At 36.2% G+C, this 18,456-nt stretch overlaps 1 protein-coding gene across 4 annotated transcripts in view; it reads left to right on the top strand.

The window, feature by feature from the left end:
* Positions 1 to 15,029, top strand: part of LOC137028550 (metal transporter CNNM4) — a 29,311-nt gene extending 14,282 nt beyond the window's left edge. Inside the window, exons 5-8 of one of the 4 annotated variants that reach the window (XM_067397490.1) lie at positions 998 to 1,094; positions 6,301 to 6,390; positions 10,957 to 11,132; positions 13,331 to 15,029. In XM_067397490.1, coding sequence (XP_067253591.1) covers positions 998 to 1,094; positions 6,301 to 6,390; positions 10,957 to 11,132; positions 13,331 to 13,714 — 747 coding nt within the window. In that variant the 3' untranslated portion in view covers positions 13,715 to 15,029. Of the gene's footprint in view, positions 1 to 997; positions 1,095 to 6,300; positions 6,391 to 10,914; positions 11,133 to 11,716; positions 11,787 to 13,330 lie in introns of those variants that run through there. The other 3 variants (XM_067397493.1, XM_067397492.1, XM_067397491.1) reach the window with 3 other exon arrangements.
* The last annotated feature ends 3,427 nt before the right edge of the window (positions 15,030 to 18,456 follow it).

Here is an 18,456-nt window from a genome sequence, read left to right as displayed (position 1 = left end):
CACTGATTGATAAGTCTCTTCTGCTCACCAAGACTGCATTTAACTAAAAATACAGTAAAACATAATATTTGAAGTATTATTACAATTTAAAATAATTAAATATATATTAAAATGTAATTTATTCCTGATAATGTTCCTGATAATGTCTGTCACATTTCACATCAATAATTAACTTTCCAAAATTAAAAATTTTTTTTTGAAAGGTAGTATATCAATTTAAGAGTTCATTTTTATGAATGTTAAGATTTGTTTAGTAGTAGTAGTAGTTTTGTTTTAGGTAACTGGATTTGGCTCTGATTTGCTGGCATAACAGAAAGCAGCAAGTGTTGGCGATCTCTGTTTGTGTTCAGTGTCTACCTGAATATAGATACCAGAGCAGAGGAGACCCAGATAGAGTGACAGGATCCGTGTGTCGTGCAATCCGAGCGCCACAGATCCGGTAACGTTTTTCTGAGAATGAGAGGAAAGGTTGACTCTCCATTGGGATGGAAAATGAGGCAAATATGATGCCTGAGAGTTTGGAAAATTTGTTTGTCCTCTCGAATGTGGTTTGACACATGACTTGTGCCCTGGTTTCAAAGTATTAAATGTACCAACCTCACCGTACTTGTGGGAGTTTTGGTTGGGTTTTGTGTCATTCTGTCTTTAATTATGGAGATGCAACTGGTTGTTCTTCAAGGAAGCCGGTTAAGATTTCAAAATGAGTTGCATTTGACTTAAATGTTTCGTGAGTGTCTTTAAAAACACATTTCAATTATTGAAGAATAACACCAGTGGGGGTTCATGAGGGCTTTAGGTTTCAGTATCTTGAAGGAACCATGCAAAGCTACCAATGCATTTATTTGAAGCAGCATTTATGTGGTTATGATTTTCTTTATGATTATCTCCAAATTATTGAAATATATATAACCAAATGTCCTGCAATATGTGCAAATTCCACGTTAACTTTTTTTTTTTTTTAACAAATGAAACTGATAAACTCACCTCTGTCCCTCAGGGTCGGGTGGAAGTTGAGGCTGGAAACGAGAATATGAAGTTTGAGGCCGGTCCTTTCTCGTATTACGGAGTCATGGCACTGACTTCACCATGCCTGGGTGAGTATTTATTTATTACCTTGCTTTTTTTAACTCTTACTTTCTCTAATCGAAGAGTGTGATATATTCCCACTTACAGGGTTAGTCCATCCAAAAATGAAAATTCTGTCATAATTTACTCAATGTATGCCTTTTCTTCTCACTCTGTGGAGCACAAAATAAGATATTTTGAAAAAGGTTGGAGCCCATTGACTTCATAGTGTGCTCAAACACACTCAGAGTATCTTATTTTATGTTCCAGGGTGAGTATATGTTGGCTTCTTGAGATTTAAAGGGATAGTTCACCCAAAAAAATGAAAATTATCCTTTGATTTAGCCATCCTAGGTGTATATATCTTTTAGATGAACACAATGAGAGATATATTTAAAAATATCCTGGCTCTTCCAAGGTTTATAATGGGTGTGAAGGGGGGCCACATTTTGAAGCCCAAAAAAGTGCATCCATAGATTATAAAAGTAATCCATAAGGCTCCAGGGGGTTAATAAAGGCACATACTGAAGTGAAGCGATGTGTTTTTGTAAGAAAAATATCCATATTTAAAACGTTATTAACTATAATAACTAGGGCTGCCCTCTAAAAGTCGACTAAGCAAGATTTTATTAGTCTGTTACTTGCAGAAAAAAAAAAACGCATGCAGTCACAAAGTCACGCAGTCTGTGAGGGAGAGATCGTTAATGGCAGTAGATCCAAACACTCATTCATCGACCTCAAATATGGCTTACCATTAGGGCTGGGCGATATATCGAATGCGATTGTTACGTGCATTCCGTCAGTAAAGCCGGTTCCCTGATTACCGCTATATTGCCATCTCCTGCTTTCACATGGAGCGGCATTTAATAGACAGAGCCGTAGTTCACTGACAAGCTACGCAATATCGCGTTCATTATCAATATCAATCGCCGTCGATAATGAACGCGATATTGCGTGGCTTATCAGTGAACTACGGCTCTCTATTAAATGCCGCTCCATTTGAAAGCAGGAGATGGCGATATAGCGGTAATCAGGGAACCGGCTTTACTGACGAAATGCGCGTGACAAAAGCATTCGATATATCGCCCAGCCCTACTTACCACTTGTAATGTAAATGGTAATGCAAATGTACATAGTAGCAACTTTTCAAGTCCGCTCGCTCTAATGTGAGCCTAGTCCTCGATAAATGTGTGCTATTATTAGACACATATCCGTGCTTGTGTGGAGAGTGAGGTGGCGCCGGTGCGATCACTTGCATTTAACTTAAAATACTAGCCTACGTCCACTTTTCTGTAAACTCACAATAACTGCAAAATGTTGTGCTTTTGTAAAATACACTGAAACTCAGCGTATACTTGCCTCACAGTCACGAGAAATATATCTATAGAAAGATTACTTCTACTTTTAAAGGAACCAATTCAAAAGTAAAATAAATTTTCTCAGATTATGTAATCCATATGAAACGTGCATATAGGCGCGTCCACTACTGCGGAGATGATGAGTCAGCATCATTGACTTAATCTCTGCAGCCGAAAACACACAAAACATTATCAATAATTATTAAAATGTTTAGACAGTCTTCCTGCTGTTTTTTCACAACACTCTTAATCATTACGTTTGCCGGTGCGCTGTGGCAAACTTTATTTGTGTGCTTGAGCACTGATTATTATTATATATAGGCAATTGACCTTTCGCCGGGAGTTTGATTGACAAGCGATCTAACCAATCAGAACGCCGCATCCGCCATTTTGTCCGTCAAAGCAGCCAGTAGTTAAAAGATTAACCTCGGTGGAGTAAAACTTGAAAAATGGTGTATATTGACGTCTTTCCGTGTTTGAAACAACATTGATTCTCATGTTCATGGACTAATAGGAAGAGATGATCGTTTTTTTACGAGCGGTTGAGCTGAGGATCTACAGCAATCTGTCACGACCATGGTCACGACACATTAAAGAGCAACAAAACGGTTTTTATTGTTTGAATTTCTTTAATAACTACACGGTTTGAAAGCTGGGACTTTGTTTAATATCATAAGTAACCTACTCTGTCTTGTCTGTCGATGTGTGTTCAGTATCCTCTTTGTTCCGCGATGTATTTTTCACTGCGTGTGGAGTGACAGCGCCACGGCTTGTCGGACAAAGCAACAGTAACTAAGGGGGGCAGGGCTCGGCGAAAGGCTAATTGAAGGCTCATTATTTTAATTTATGGCTTAAACATGCAATTAGTCGATTAATGGCTTAAAAGAATGACTACTAGCCGACTAGAAAAATCTTTAGTCGAGGGCAGCCTTAATAATAACTAGCTTCCTGCAGACAACCATACGCACACAGCAAAATCTCCAGAGTTAAATCAACTTTGCTCAGAGTACATATGGTCCCTCTCTAAATGGTGTTAAAATAACACTAAAGCAGAGTTAAAGTTAATGAGATAATTAATCAATTAATTAAGTGATGATTGAGCATTAGTGATGAACACCTGCTGTTAACAAGCAGAATCACTGAAGAAAAGAGAAACACAAGAACTACAACTGACTTCAGTCACAGCCTTATTAATTGCTTAATTATCTCATTAACTTTAACTCTGCTTCAGTGTTACTTTAACATTATTTAGAGAGGGACCATATATACTCTGAGCAGAGTTGATTTAACTCTGGGGATTTTACTGTGCATCGATTTGCGATGGAAGAGTCACCTCTGACCTGATGCATGATGCAATGACGAACGCGGAAGCTCAGAGGATAGAGCAAAACAAAACATGAATTAGAATTAGAAAAATCTTTTTTAAATAGAAATGTCAGAGGATTTCGATTATAAGAGAAGAGGAGCTTGAGTTTGTTGCCCAGCCCTATTTGTTTGAACCACAAGAGGTCATCTAAGCTAACAATACTCCTACATCCTGCGTCATACATCACGTCAGGGGTTACTCTTATTACTTGGCTTGAGGGTGAGGAAATAATGGGGTAATTTTTATTTTTGGTTGAACTATCCCTTTAACTAACTCAGTGAACCTAGTTGCAGTTAATAAGAGTGCAATATTATCAGTGAAAATGTACATTTCGGTCTCTTCATCACACCACGCTATTGAATAGCTTCGTAAGACTTTGAATATAGCACAAGTCGTACGAACCACTTTTATGAATCTTTTTTGGAGGCTTGAAAGGTTCCCCAATCATTAAAATTGCATGAAAAAGGAGTGAATGATGACAGAATTTGCATTTTTAAGTTGAACAGTCTTTTTAAAGTCAATATTATATCATTTGAATTAATTATGAATATTTCAGTGAGTTTTCTGAATCAGGTTGATTTATGGTAAAGATGATGTGTCTGTTGATGTGTTTTCTGCCCAGCCATAGTTTAAGTCATAGATGTTGTCAGCGCTGTGTTTTTTAGAGTCTCCCAGTGCAGACACAAGCACTTTGTCATGATCTGTCATTGTAAGTTTAGTCTTCGGTGTTACATAATAACACTGAAGCTGCCGGTAGGGGACTATGGGACACATTTGACCGCAGGGACATCTGCTGGCCGACTGTCACTATGTGTAATGATGCTGTCTGATTCTGTTCCTTCACCTCCAGCTGTGCCGCAAGTCCATCCATGTGCCAAACGTCACATTTATGTGCTTAGCATGTGTCTAAATGTGTGCCTGCTTGTGCTTTGAGAAACACTGCATAAGAGACAAAGGTCATGTGACTGATCTGGTGGAATTTACTTGTTCTCTTGTCCTTCCACAGCAGTATTATTTTTCTTTCATCCTTGAAACCTAAAAGTAGATATTTAGCAGAATGTCAAAGCTGATTTTTTTTTCAGCACAACGCTACTGGATGGTAATTCATTCACACTTTAAGCTCCAAAAACACCATAAAGTTCTGTATATTCCAAGTTTTTTTTTTGAAAATACATAAAATTAGCTCCCAAAATATTGCATGTAGTAATTGGTGCAATTAGCCACGTATGAACCAACAATATTTAACATCGTTAACATAAACCTTGCCATTCTTGAGGTGGCAAGTTTCATTGAATAATGACTTTTATTTTGTTTTTGTTTTTTTTAACAAGACAATTTTTCACAAAATTGATGTTTGTAATTCGGAAGAGCTGAAATATAGCATGTTTATGGTCATTTTATGGGGCTTTTTCTATAAAATTGTGAGAAACAGGCTGAAATATCATTGTTAAAAATGTTGACGTGACGTTTTTTTTTAAATTAGTCCCATACATTCACTGAGCCTGCATTTATTTGATCAAAAATACATTCATATAATAATGTAAAATATATTATTACAACTTAAAATTACTGTTTTCTATTTGAATATATATTTTAAAATGTAATTTATTCCTGTGAATTTTCAGCATCATTACTCCAGTCTTCAGTGTCACATGATCCTTCAGAAATTATTCTAATATGCTGATTTGCTCAGTTATTATCAATTATTATTTGTACTCAGTTATTAGTAATGTTTATTATCAATGTTGAAAACAGTTGTGCTGCTTAACATTTTTGTGAAAATTGTGTTCATTTTTTTTCAGGATTGTTTTAATGAATAGAAAGTTCAAAAGTATAGCATTTATTTAAAATTGAAATTTTTGGTAATATTATAAAATTCTTTACTGTCACTTTTGATCAATTCAATGTCCTTTCTGCATAAAAGTATTAATTTAGTCTCTTTCTTCTTCTTTTTTTTTTTTTTTTTAATCTTACTTCAAACTTTTGAATGATAGTGTATCACAGTTTCCACAAACTGTTTTCAACATTGATAATCAGAAATGTTTCTTAAGCAGCATATTAGAATCAAATCAGCATATTAGAATGATTTCTGAAGGATCATGTGACACTGAAGACTGGAGTAATGATGCTGAAAATTCAGCTTTGCATCACAGGAATAAATTATTATAATATATATATATATATATATATATATATATATATATATTAAAAAAAAAGTCCTTTCCTTATACAGCTTGGACATTCTGCAAAATATCTTCATTTGAGTTCCACTGAAGGAAGAAAGTTGTGCAGGTTTGGAACAATAGCGACGAGTTTTAAGTGTTAATGTCACCAGAATATGTTTTACTTTAAAAGACAAGAATTGTAGTGTAAAATTATGTTCCCATAGTGTATTACAATGAGGAATTTTTACCTTCAGCAGCTCTCCACAGGATGTTAATGTGTGATGTGTTTAAAGAGCTTCTCTGTCTCTCCTCTGCTCTGCTCTGGCTCCCCCCCCCGCCCCTTCAGCTGTCACTCCCCCTCTCTCTCCCTCCGTGGTGTCGCCTCATCCGCGCCGCCTTTCGCTTAAGAGGTTTTCTCTGTTCTCGCGTTTCCCAGGTAAAATCCCCTGCATGATGGGTGCTAACTCAGGGATGTAGGGGAGCTAACATGGCAGTGGTGTGGGACAGGAACTAGTTTAAAAGGGAAAAAATAACCTTTTATTACGCTATGAACCGTTGTCCAGCAAGTTTTTATTTGTTATGTTATTATTTTATGCAGTGCAATGCAATCATTTAAAAGCCTATTCAACAATTTCAGCACTGCATCAAATATTGATAGAAAATAGTTCCAACACTGTTTTGTTTGTTGGGAAAAATTCAGTATTTTCAAATCAAATTTGTGCTTGCGTTCAAGACCTGCAAGAACAAAATGTTCGACAACGTTGACTTCTCACTAGGCACAAGTCTTGAAGCGGCAGGTTTGAATGTGTGCAAGCATAATTGAGATTCAGGAGCTACAGCAGAGAATTTTCCACACACAAAATTTATCATTGGCATTCAAAAGAACTGACATATAGCATATGGACTACTTTTACATTTCAGTCCTTTCTGGTTACAAAAAGGATGTGACAAATCAATATAAAAGTGTGAGAATTATTTATTATTTTTATACAGTGATTTAAAAGTTCTGTTCCAAAGCCTAAGCAACAATTTTAGCCATTGTATCTATTGCATTAAAAATATACTTCAGTACTGCATAAAATATTGATAGGAAGAGGATTAGGGCCAAGCAATAATAAAAAAATAAAACCATCTCGAGATTAAAGTTGTTAAATTTTGAGAAAAAAGTCGAGATAAAATGTTGAGAATAAACTTGTTAAATTACGAGAAAAAAGTTGTTAAATTATGAGAACAAATTCAGTAAATTATGAGAACAACAACTTTTTTCTCATAATTTAATGAGTTTATTCTCATAATTTAATGAGTTTATTCATAATTTAATGAGTTTATTCTCAACATTTTATCTCGACTTTTTTCTCGAAATTTAACATTTTTCTCATAATTTAACAAATTTGTTCTCGTAATTTAACGACTTTTTTCTTGTAATTTAACGAGTTTTTTCTCTTAATTTAATGACTTTATTCTCAACATTTTATCTCAACTTTTTTCTCACAATTTAACGAGTTTTTTCTCGTATTTTAATGAGTTTATTCTCAACATTTCGGCATTTTTCTCGAAATTTAACAACTTTAATCTCAAGATGGTTTAATTTTTTATTATTGCTTGGCCCTAATCCTCTTCCGTAGAATATAGTTCCACCTAATACCTAATAAAAAAAATGCACATGCTAAATGTATTTTTTTGTTTATTAGGAAATATTATTCAGTACTGAAAAGTAGAATACAGTTTGATCTTAATACAAAAGCTCTTTCATCCAATGTTTGTGTGTGCTATGTATTTATTTGTGTTACACTGCATCTGAAATCGAATAATTCCCTACTATATAGTATGTGAAAAAATTAATGATATTTACAGTACTTACTATACAGTATGTGATCCAAAATCATATACTGTAGAGTAGGTACTACATTTGGTTTGAAACTTGCTTCTTGAGCATTAAAAAGTATGTTCTTTATAGTGTGAATGTGTGTAGTATGAATGAAATTCAAACTTACTACTTCTGCTTTATTGTCACTGTCATGTGACCTATACGGCATCAGTTGCATCGCTTCACTGACATTCACAAATCTTCTCCTGTAGCCTCATGGGATAGTAAAGTGTCCATCAGAATCTCACACCGGTAGGAATCTCTCCAGGTATTTTTCACTTACTATGAATTCAGACATACTACTCGACTCACACTGTATATAGTATGGAAGTAGGCATATTCGGACGCAGCGATAGTTTTCAAAAAACAGTAGGTGAAAAGATGACCTATTACTGCCAGCGAAATTCTGAAGTGCGCATTCAGTATACACTTTACTATCCCATGAGGCCACGGAAGAGGATTTGTGAATAAGAGTGAAGCAACATGGTACTATGTCTGAATTTCATTCATACTACCCATATTCATAGTATACTTTTTTAGGGGTCACACAGTATGTACTTATTGAAAAAAATAAGTACCTACTTGAGAAAGAGCGAAGTATGCGATTTCAGACGCAGCATTAGTTTTGATTTATTAGCTTAGCAACATAGCTCTATTGGAATCCACTGTAAGCATTAACTTGTATGCGTGACATGGAATAAGACACATATACGTAGATGTTAATGACAGTGTTAGTAAAATGGAAGCTTGCTGGATAGTTGGTTCTGGCGCTGACCTCATGAGCTCAATCTTTGGAGAGCTCTTCTAGTCTAACCACTAACACACTCACCCTACTGCCCGCGTCACTGCCTGTCCATCACACCTGACCTCATGCAACTGAACACAACATTCACATCAACCTGAAAATACAGTCCTGCTCCATTCTGAGTTGCCTTAGTATCAGAATATACTAGCAAACATGCTCTGCTTCTCACATGATCGTTGTGAGGTTGATCGAAGATCGCTTCATGTCACGATGAAACAGGAACATTGTTGTTTGGATGAAAAAACAAAATGCATTTATGAGTTATATGTGACCCTGGACCACAAAACCAGTCATAAGTCGCACGGGTATATTTGTAGCAATAGCAAACAATACATTGATTGGGTCAAAATTATAATTTCTTCTTTTATGCCAAAAATCATTAGGAAAGATCATGTTCCATGAAGATATTTTGTACATTTCCTATCGTAAATATTTCAAAATGTATTCTTGTGAGTGGATATACATTGCTAAGGACTTCATTTGGACAACTTTAAAGGCGATTTTCTCAATATTTAGATTTCTCAATATTTCTCAAATATTGTCCTATCCTAACAAACCATACGAAAGCATATTTATTCAGCTTTCAGACAATGTATAAATCTCAATTTCAAAAAAATTACCCTTATGACAGGTTTTGTGGGTTACATATGTAATGCAATTATATATGCAAGTATACGCAAGTGCTGTGCAGTCTTGCTACCATGAACTAAAACTTAATTGAAATAAATTAAACAGAATATAAAATAGAATATTTAAAAAAAAAAAAAATGTATTTCAGTTAGTTTTCTGCTTTAGCAAATTTCTAGTAGTAAAATTAGCCTAAAATAAAAACGGAAATAATAAAAACTAAATAGACATTAAAAACATTTCAATAAAACTAAAATGAAAACAATAAAAACTCATTCAGATATTATTAGACAGCTTGTTATTTTGGTAATATTGATAGGCTTGTTCAATACGTCTTTTATTTTCTTTCGTTGTTTATGTTTGTTCTCCTCAGGAAATTCTCGGTTTGGGTTATGAATATTAATTGCGTAAAGTGGCGTAATTAACATTCATCTAGCCTGTTAGCTATTTTCTCAATTAAAAAAATAAGATATAAGAGTGCAATGTATAGTCAAATACTAAGGCAATTTTCCGATATCATCGAAATTCTCTGATATCGCTGTGATGATTGGTTCCGTCAGCACCTCTTATGAATATTAATCATCTTCTCTTTGGTTACAGTTACTGGCCAAACAACTATTCTTGAGAGCACGCGAGCGACCCGATACGAAAATACTAGAACACTTCCGTTATTATCAGCAAACTTTGCATGTTTTGCAGTGTGGATGATTTTATTGATTATACCGGGAGAGTTGTAGTTTATCACATCGCGTCACTCGCAGAGTAAACATAGCGCTTTAACGAATATTAACCCTGTTAACACAGAGAAAAATCTCCCACGCTTGTAGCATGTGCTTCTGAGTCATTATGATGAAGTGAAATGTTTGTGCGCTTTTGTCCGCATCAGTCAGCATTCATTTATTTATTTATTTGTCGCAGTGTCAAGCCTGTCAAACCAAGCACTGCAGCGACTGCTTAAAGGGATAGTTCTACCAAAAATTAAACATTGTGACCATTTACTCACCCTTAAGTTGTTCCAAACCTGTAAGAATATATTTTAAAGAATGACCAGACAATTGATGGTAGCCTTAGTATTTTGTTTCCTACTATGGAAGTCATTGGGGTCTATCAACTGTTTGGATACCAACATTCTTCAAAATATCATCTTTTGTGTTCAACAGAAGAAAAAAAACTCATATAGGTTTGAAACAACTTGAAGGTGAGTAAGTGATGACAAAATTTTAATTTTTGAGTGAACTATCCCTTTAAGGTAGTTCATAACAACACCTGTAGATGGCGCTAGTGTATTAATATTGCAGTGAGAACATCTAGTGCTTATCCCACGTGGTTTTGGGTTAACAGCAGGCTATTAGGTCATCATCCTCTTCTCTTTATAGTCATACACTCATATTTTACTCCCAAGTAGTATAGTATACTATAATCAATGCTTCTCCAATTAAACTAAAGCTGTCTGAAATGACCATCCAATCATTTGCAATAATCTTTCCATTCATTTCAAATGTCATGTTTCTTTAATTGTTGTGCTTTCCTCTCATCAATAACATCATCTCACTGTTGTTTTTTCATTTTATTTTTAAGACTTGCCACATTTGTATTTGTGTGTGTATTCCCATTGAAACTCTTCCATCTGTGTGTGTCTGTGTGTGTGTGTGTGTAAGCAGGCGTGCCACAACATGAACTGACGGATTTCATGTGCATTCCAGAGTTTCGCTCCCCGTCTCATTTGAGCGGTTTGAACCGCTCTGCGTCTCTGAGCTGCACGGAGAGGGTCGATTCTGTGTCCATCAGCGGCAGTAACAGTCAGCTCAATAACAGCCCCACGGCACAGTACGTCCCTGATTTTAATGTGCGGGCCCTCACTGACCTACAGTTTGTAAAGGTACGTTATGTCCATAAATGTTCTTGTGGCCGATAACAACAATTTCAGTCTGCTCCTGACTGAAATTTGAAGTCCTGCTCCTGTGTTTATGACTTCAGAAGACTTAGCACATGAGATGTATGAACTATTTTATGTTGCTTGGTAGATCTTTAATTTTGTCTGTTTTTGTACATCTAATGCCAAATGTATTACATATGCTTATCTGCATTGTATCAGTCACCCTGCTCTCTAGATTTCGGAATTAGCCTTTAAAAACTCATATTTGTTGGCCATTTTAGCAATGAGTGTACATCAGACGCTACTGATTAAAGGTTTTGGGTCGGTAAGATTTTTGAAAAAAATCTTAAAATTTAAAATAACTGTTTTCAATTTGAATATATTTTAAAATGTAATCTATTCCTGTGATGCAAAGTTGAATTTTCAGCATCATTACTCCAATTTTCAGTGTCACATGATCCTTCAGAAATCATTCTAATATGCTGATTTGCTGCATATAAGCATATAATATTTATATCTCAGGCATAACATTATGAGCACCTTCCTAATATTGTTTGTGTCCCCCTTTTGCTTCCAAAACATCTCAGACATGTCGAGGCACTAGACGAAGGTGTGAAGGTGTGCTCTGGTTTCTGGCACCAAGATGTTAGCAGCAGATCCTTTAAGTCCTGTAAGTTGCGAGGTGGAGCCTCCATGGATCGGACTTGTTTGTTCAGCACATCCCACAGATGCTCGATCGGATTGAGATCTGGGGAATTTGGAGGCCAAGTCAACACCTCAAACTTCTTGTTGTACTCCTCAAACCATTCCTGAACTATTTTTGCTTTGTGGCAGGAGCATTATCCTGCTGAAAGAGGACACAGCCACCAGGGAATACCGTTTCCATGAAAGGGTGTACATGGTCTGCAACAATGCTTAGGTAGGTTGTACGTGTCAAAGTAACATCCACATGGATGGCAGGACCCAAGCTTTCCCAGCAGAACATTGCCCAAAGCATCACACCGGCTTGCCTTCTTCCCATAATGCATCCTGGTGTCATGTGTTCCCCAGGTAAGTGACGTGATGTAAAAGAAAACATGATTGATCAGACCAGGCCACCTTCTTCCATTGCTCCGTGGTCCAGTTCTGATACCCACTGTTGGCTCTTTCGGCAGTGGACAGGGGTCAGCATGGGCACCCTGACTGATCTGCATCTATGCAGCTCCATACACATCAAACTGTGATGCACTGTGTATTCTGACACCTTTCTATCAGAACCAGCATTAACTTCTTGAGCAGTTTGAGCTACAGTAGCTCGTCTGTTGGATCGGACACACGGGCCAACCTTCGCTCCACACGTGCATCAGTGAGTCTTGGCCGCCCATGACCCTGTCGCCGGTTCATCACTGTTCCTTCCTTGAGCACTTTAATAGGTACTGACCACTGCAGACCGGGAACATCCCACAAGAGCTGCAGTTTTGGAGATGCTCTGACCCAGTCGTCTAGCCATCACAATTTGACCCTTGTCAAACTCACTCAAATCCTTACGCTTGCCCATTTTTCCTGCTTCTAACACTAACTTTGAGGACAAAATGTTCACTTGCTGCCTAATATATCCACCCACTAACAGGTGCCGTGATGAAGAGATCATCAGTGATATTCACTTCACCTGTCAGTGCTCATAATGTTATGCCTGAACGGTGCATTTGAACATACTACTCTTTTGGTGTGTTTTTTGCATACTGTATAGTAGGGAAGTATTTGATTTCGGACTCGCGTATTATCTCTACTAATATTATCAGCAAACTTTGCATTATTTGCAGTGTGGATGACTTCACTTATATAGTAAGTTCTAGTTTATCACATTGCGTCAATCACAGTATTAACAAAGAAAACCAGTCAAATCTCACATGCTTGCATCCGTGACCGTGTGAGTCAGATCAAGTGAAATGATTTTGGGTTTATTATTATTATTATTTTCAATACTGAGAAATTGTGCTGCTGAATATTTTTGTGGAAACCGTGATACATTTTTTCAGGGCCTAAGATGAATGGAAAGTCCAAAACAGCATTTATTTGAAATAGAAATCTATTATAAATGTTAGTTATGATCAATTTCATGCATCTTCGCTGAAAAAAAAAAATTAATTTCTTTTTTTTTTTCTTTTTTTTTTTTAAGTTGAATGGTTAAATTTTTTTGATTCGTTTTTTGTCTTTTTCAGGTCACTCGTTCGCAGTACCAAAACGGCCTCCTGGCTTCAAAGCTGGACAGCACCCCTCAGTCCCCTCAGAGCAGCCATACACGACTGGATACCGGCCCTCTTCCACCTCCTACCCCTCCCATCAGCGCAAACAACACCACAGCGCCGTCGGCTCCCAGAGAGAACGGGCCGGATGAGACCACCTCGCTGCTCAACGACAAGAACAGCCTGTCCAAACGGCAGCCGAGCCACGGCCACACTCAAAACCAGTCGCACCTGAACACCAATGTCAACTCCAACTCCAGCCCCGCCCCTCATCCCCACGGCAACAGCAGCCCGACGCCCTTCCCTCACGCGCACCACGTGCACATGTTCACGCACGCCCACACCGAGAGCACCATTTGACGACACTAATCTGGGGCTCTGACGCCTTGCGGAGCTCCAGAGTTGACCGAATGCATCTACGGCCTTGATTCGAGAGGCCGAAGGTGTTAAAGTACTCCAAAAAAAAGGTGCATCGTCTTCATTGTTGGACGTGATCTCACTGTGATTTTAGGGGCTGCGGGTTCGGCCCGACGTTGAGGTGTTTATGACAAGTTATGGTGACTTATGACCTGTATTGCATGCTAATTATATAGACATGTAATCACGTAGACACTATCTCAATGTTTTCAGTAAATTATGTTCATGCGACAAATTTGTCCGTTTATAGGCATTATACAATATTTCTTCAGCATATAACAGAGTTATTGTACGAAATGCACTTTTTATAATGTCTCTGACGTGGCAGCATACATTTGTGTGCTGTAGTTTTCTGAGATTTTGAAGCATAAGAGCACTTTGAGCCTCATAAGCTATTATTGGACTGTTTGTGTACAGCTAACCTTTTAGCACAAACTAATCCTTTCAAAGAGACTGGTCTGGTTTATTTGGTTATTTGCTTGGGTTGTTTGGTACGTGTGGCTGGCTACGTGATGTAGCCGTGACGAAATTGTAGCTCTACGTGACAAACGTGAAGGGAAACTTTGTAAATATAGTTTGGAGACGTGAAATTTGCTGACGTAGACGTGGTTTGGAGAACCCCACGTGCTTAGTATGTACTGAGAAATTTGTAGCAAAAAAAAAAAAAAAAAAACATTGAGCATTGACCTGTGCAAAACCCAGAACTGATATATGAAACTAAAATTATGATAAAATATTTTATTTAAAGATTATTAATGTATTTATCTTTTGTCTAAATTATTATGTATATTTGATCAATATTTTGTATAATCTTTTTTTTTTTTTTTTGGAAAATTGTAATTCGTCCCCTGGATGAATCTCACAAGAGTTATATTTCACAACAACAACATTTTATTCGACAAAATAAAGCCTATATATACCATTAAGATTTTTTGCATGATGTTATGCGTTATTTTCATGACAATTATGTGCATTTTCTTCACAAATTCTCATTACTGTAATGTTTCTAGAGGTTTTGTAATTCTCATTATTCTCAATGATTCTTGTTAGAGTTATTATTTCTGTACTAATTATTCATAAAGTCCATACAGCAAATGCCATCATAATGTAGGAATACTTCAAGTTTATACTTAATTTTTTAACCTCACAGTAAAGAAAATACAAAAAAATATCACAATGCAAAAAATCTTCATGGTCCTTATTCATTTTCAGGTGAAAATATGATCTGAGATTTTGTGAGATTTAAAGGGTTAGTTCACCCAAAAATGAAATTTCTGTCATTAATTACTCACCCTCATGTCGTTCCAAACCCGTAAGACCTTCGTTCATCTTCAGAACACAAATTTCTTTTTGATGAAATCCAAGAGGTTTTTTTTAATCCTTCATAGAAAGCAATGAAATTTACGGAAGAGGATTAGGGCCAAGCAATAATAAAAAAATAAAACCATCTCGAGATTAAAGTTGTTAAATTTCAAGAAAAAAGATAAAATGTTGAGAATAAACTCGTTAAAAAAGTCGTTAAATTACGAGAACAAATTCATTAATTATGAGAAAAATCATTAAATTTAGAGAAAAAAGTTGATTACGAAATTACGAATTTGTTCTCATAATTTAACGACTTTTTCTCGTAATTTAATGACTTTATTCTCATAATTGAATGACTTTATTCTCAACATTTTAACTCGACTTTTTTCTCGAATTTTAACGGCATTTTTCTCATAATTTAACGAATTTGTTCTCGTAATTTAACAACTTTTTTCTCATAATTTAATGAGTTTATTCTCAACATTTTATTTCAACTTTTTTCTCGAAATTTAACAACTTTAATCTCGAGATGGTTTTATTTTTTTATTATTACTTGGCCCTAATCCTCTTCTGTAGAAATAACCACATTCAAGGTCCAGAAAAGTAGCAAAACCATTGTTAAAATAGTCAATAGCCAATACTGAGCCGGCGTTCGGACGTCAATACAGAAGCGCTGGACTGTGTTCACTACATCAACTGCGTATGAGTCTGACAAGAAATTGTTGAATAAAGTCATTATTTTTGTTTTGTTTTTGCACACAAAAAGTATTCTTGTCGCTTCATAACAATATTTTAACAATGTCTTAAAGGGATAGTTCACCCAAAAATTCTGTCATCATTTACTCACCCTCAGGTTGTTCCAAACCTGTATAAATTTCTTTGTTCTATTGAACACAAAGGAAGATATTTTGAAGAAAGTTTGTAACCAGGCCACATTGGGGCACCACTGACTTCCATAGTAGGAAAAAAAAATACTATGGAAGTCAATGGTGCCCCAAAACTGTTCAGTTTCCCACATTCTTCAAAATATCTTCCTTTGTGTTCAACAGAACAAAGAAATTTAAACGAGTTTGGAACAACTTGAGGGTGAGTAAATGATGACAGAATTTTAATTATTGGGTGAACTATCCCTTTAAATACATTTCTGGAACTTTAATGATGATAGTTATATTGCTTTCCATGGCAGATAAAAAAATAATTAATCAAAAATATCTTAATTTGTGTACTGAAGATTAACGAAGCTCTTACGGGTTTGGAACGACATGAGGGTAAGTAATAAATGACAGAATTTTCATTTTTGGTAGAACTAACCCACAGCAAATGTCCTCATAATGTAGGAATACTTTATTTTTTCACCTCACAGTAATACAAATACAAAGAAATATCGCAATGCAAAAAATCTTAATGTTCCTTATTAATTTTTGGGTGAAATATGATCTTAGATTTAAGTCCCGTTCACACCAAGGACAATAAAGATATAGATCTAAAAATAATTCTAAATATAAATGAATATCAGAGTCCACACCACAACTATTTCAATAGCGGCTCATATCGTTGGAATCACTTTCCATGATGATTTTTTCCAGCTTACACTGACAGCCAATCAGAATCCGTCCTGCTTTAAAGCGGCGGACGCCAAAAATGCAGCGCTTAGAATAAACAGAGCGACATTGTGTGTAGTTATCGTTCTTGGTGTGAACGAGGCTTTACCCACTTCTGTATCTCAAAGGCTACGACTGTCCATCAAACAACCCAAATGTTGTTTCCACCAACATTCCCGTCCTGTTTGAACAGAATTCACTGTGAACTGAAGTGAATCTGTACATTCATACTTGTTTGTACACTATTGAAACTCTTCCTGAAGTCATTAGTAGTGGTTGGTTTATGTAGCAGATCAGATCATAGGTTAGTGAACAAACTAAAGCCTCTTTCCTTGCACTAGTACTAACTTGCTGTGACCATAAAGCCGGTTCTGTCCTGAGATCACGTTTCAGAGGTCACACAGTGATTTTTCCATTGTGTTCCTCTCATGCTGAGCTGACATTAGAAACTATTTAAACTTTATTCTGGTGTATTCATGCTGTAAGTACGCTATGCAGTGCATGCATAAAGGTTTTTCAGTGTTAGAGTGTTCTTTTGTTTCATAAATTGTGAGAGTTACTGAGTAAAACGTATTTCGGAAAAATAGCATTGGATCTGTGTTACAATGTTTTGCTCATTTGAACAGTATGAAATTGACTTTGTCAAACTTGTGTATTATGATTTATGTTTTGTTGCCTTTACCAGAGATTTAAATCTAAAGCAATAAATAGTACTTTGTTTCTTTTTTTTACGATGTTTAATGTACAGTTGCACACTGAAAGAAGAAATGAGTTGCATTTTACCTCAACTGATGTTCTTGTTTATGAAATTTGACTAGTATTTACTTCAACTGAAACCAAAACGTGGGCATTATGAGCTCTGTATTGCGGCATAAGATGGTATATCATGACCAAAGTTGCAACACTACATGGAATTAAATTTGTGAGTGAACACACCGGCCAAAGCCTTTTGCACTTTGATTTGTCTGTTTAATTCTCATGTTCCTCTCTTATCGCACAGGGACTGTTTTGTGGGGGTGGGGATGCTGCTTGAAACTAATGAAATTCCTTTAAGCGTGCTGCTGGGATTTCCATCCAACTCCGTAATCTGCTTTTAATGTTCACTGTAGTTTCTGCTGAGGAACTCGGTGGTAGAGATGTTGTGTACGGTGAAGGTTTAGGAATGTGAGTTTTAAGGGCACGGTAGCATTTATTTACTTGTTGTCGGGGTCATGACCTATATTGACCTTTCTACCAGCTCAGTGTGTTGTATTGCATACTAAGCACACTTTGTTTTGGGTTCACCACATGAAGAGTGAGAATACACTCTCTTGTCTTCCATTACACAAGTGAAATAATGAAAAGGTATGAGGATTTATTTTTAAAAACATTAATGTTTATTTTTGTTTTCCATTTTCTCAAGTTGATCCTCTTTAAAGGGAAATTCAAAACGCAAATGTACTGTATCTCCCAAGAACACGTATTTAAAGCAATGTGTATATAGTATTTTGTATTTGTTTGAATTCTGATGATGTAAATCTAAGAGATATTTCTCTAATAAACACCTCTTTTGCTCAGTCTGTGTGGTGCGTTTATTCCAGTGGCGACCTGTGGGTAAAACTTTAGCCGGGTGTAAAACATTACGGCCAGTTTTTAACTTATAAACTCTTTCTTTGTAACTCTAGTCGATAGAATCGTTTAAAATCTGTGAATATTTAATGTTTTCGACTGCACAACCGGATATTTTTTTCAAAGAGCCTTGAGAAGATGCTAATCTCACGCGCTGACGTTTCTCAGTGC

Source organism: Chanodichthys erythropterus, chromosome 10, assembly GCF_024489055.1.
Source record: "Chanodichthys erythropterus isolate Z2021 chromosome 10, ASM2448905v1, whole genome shotgun sequence".
Lineage (NCBI taxonomy): Eukaryota > Metazoa > Chordata > Actinopteri > Cypriniformes > Xenocyprididae > Chanodichthys > Chanodichthys erythropterus.
Note: the sequence above shows the minus strand (reverse complement) of the source record. Positions and strands in the feature narration are given on the sequence as shown.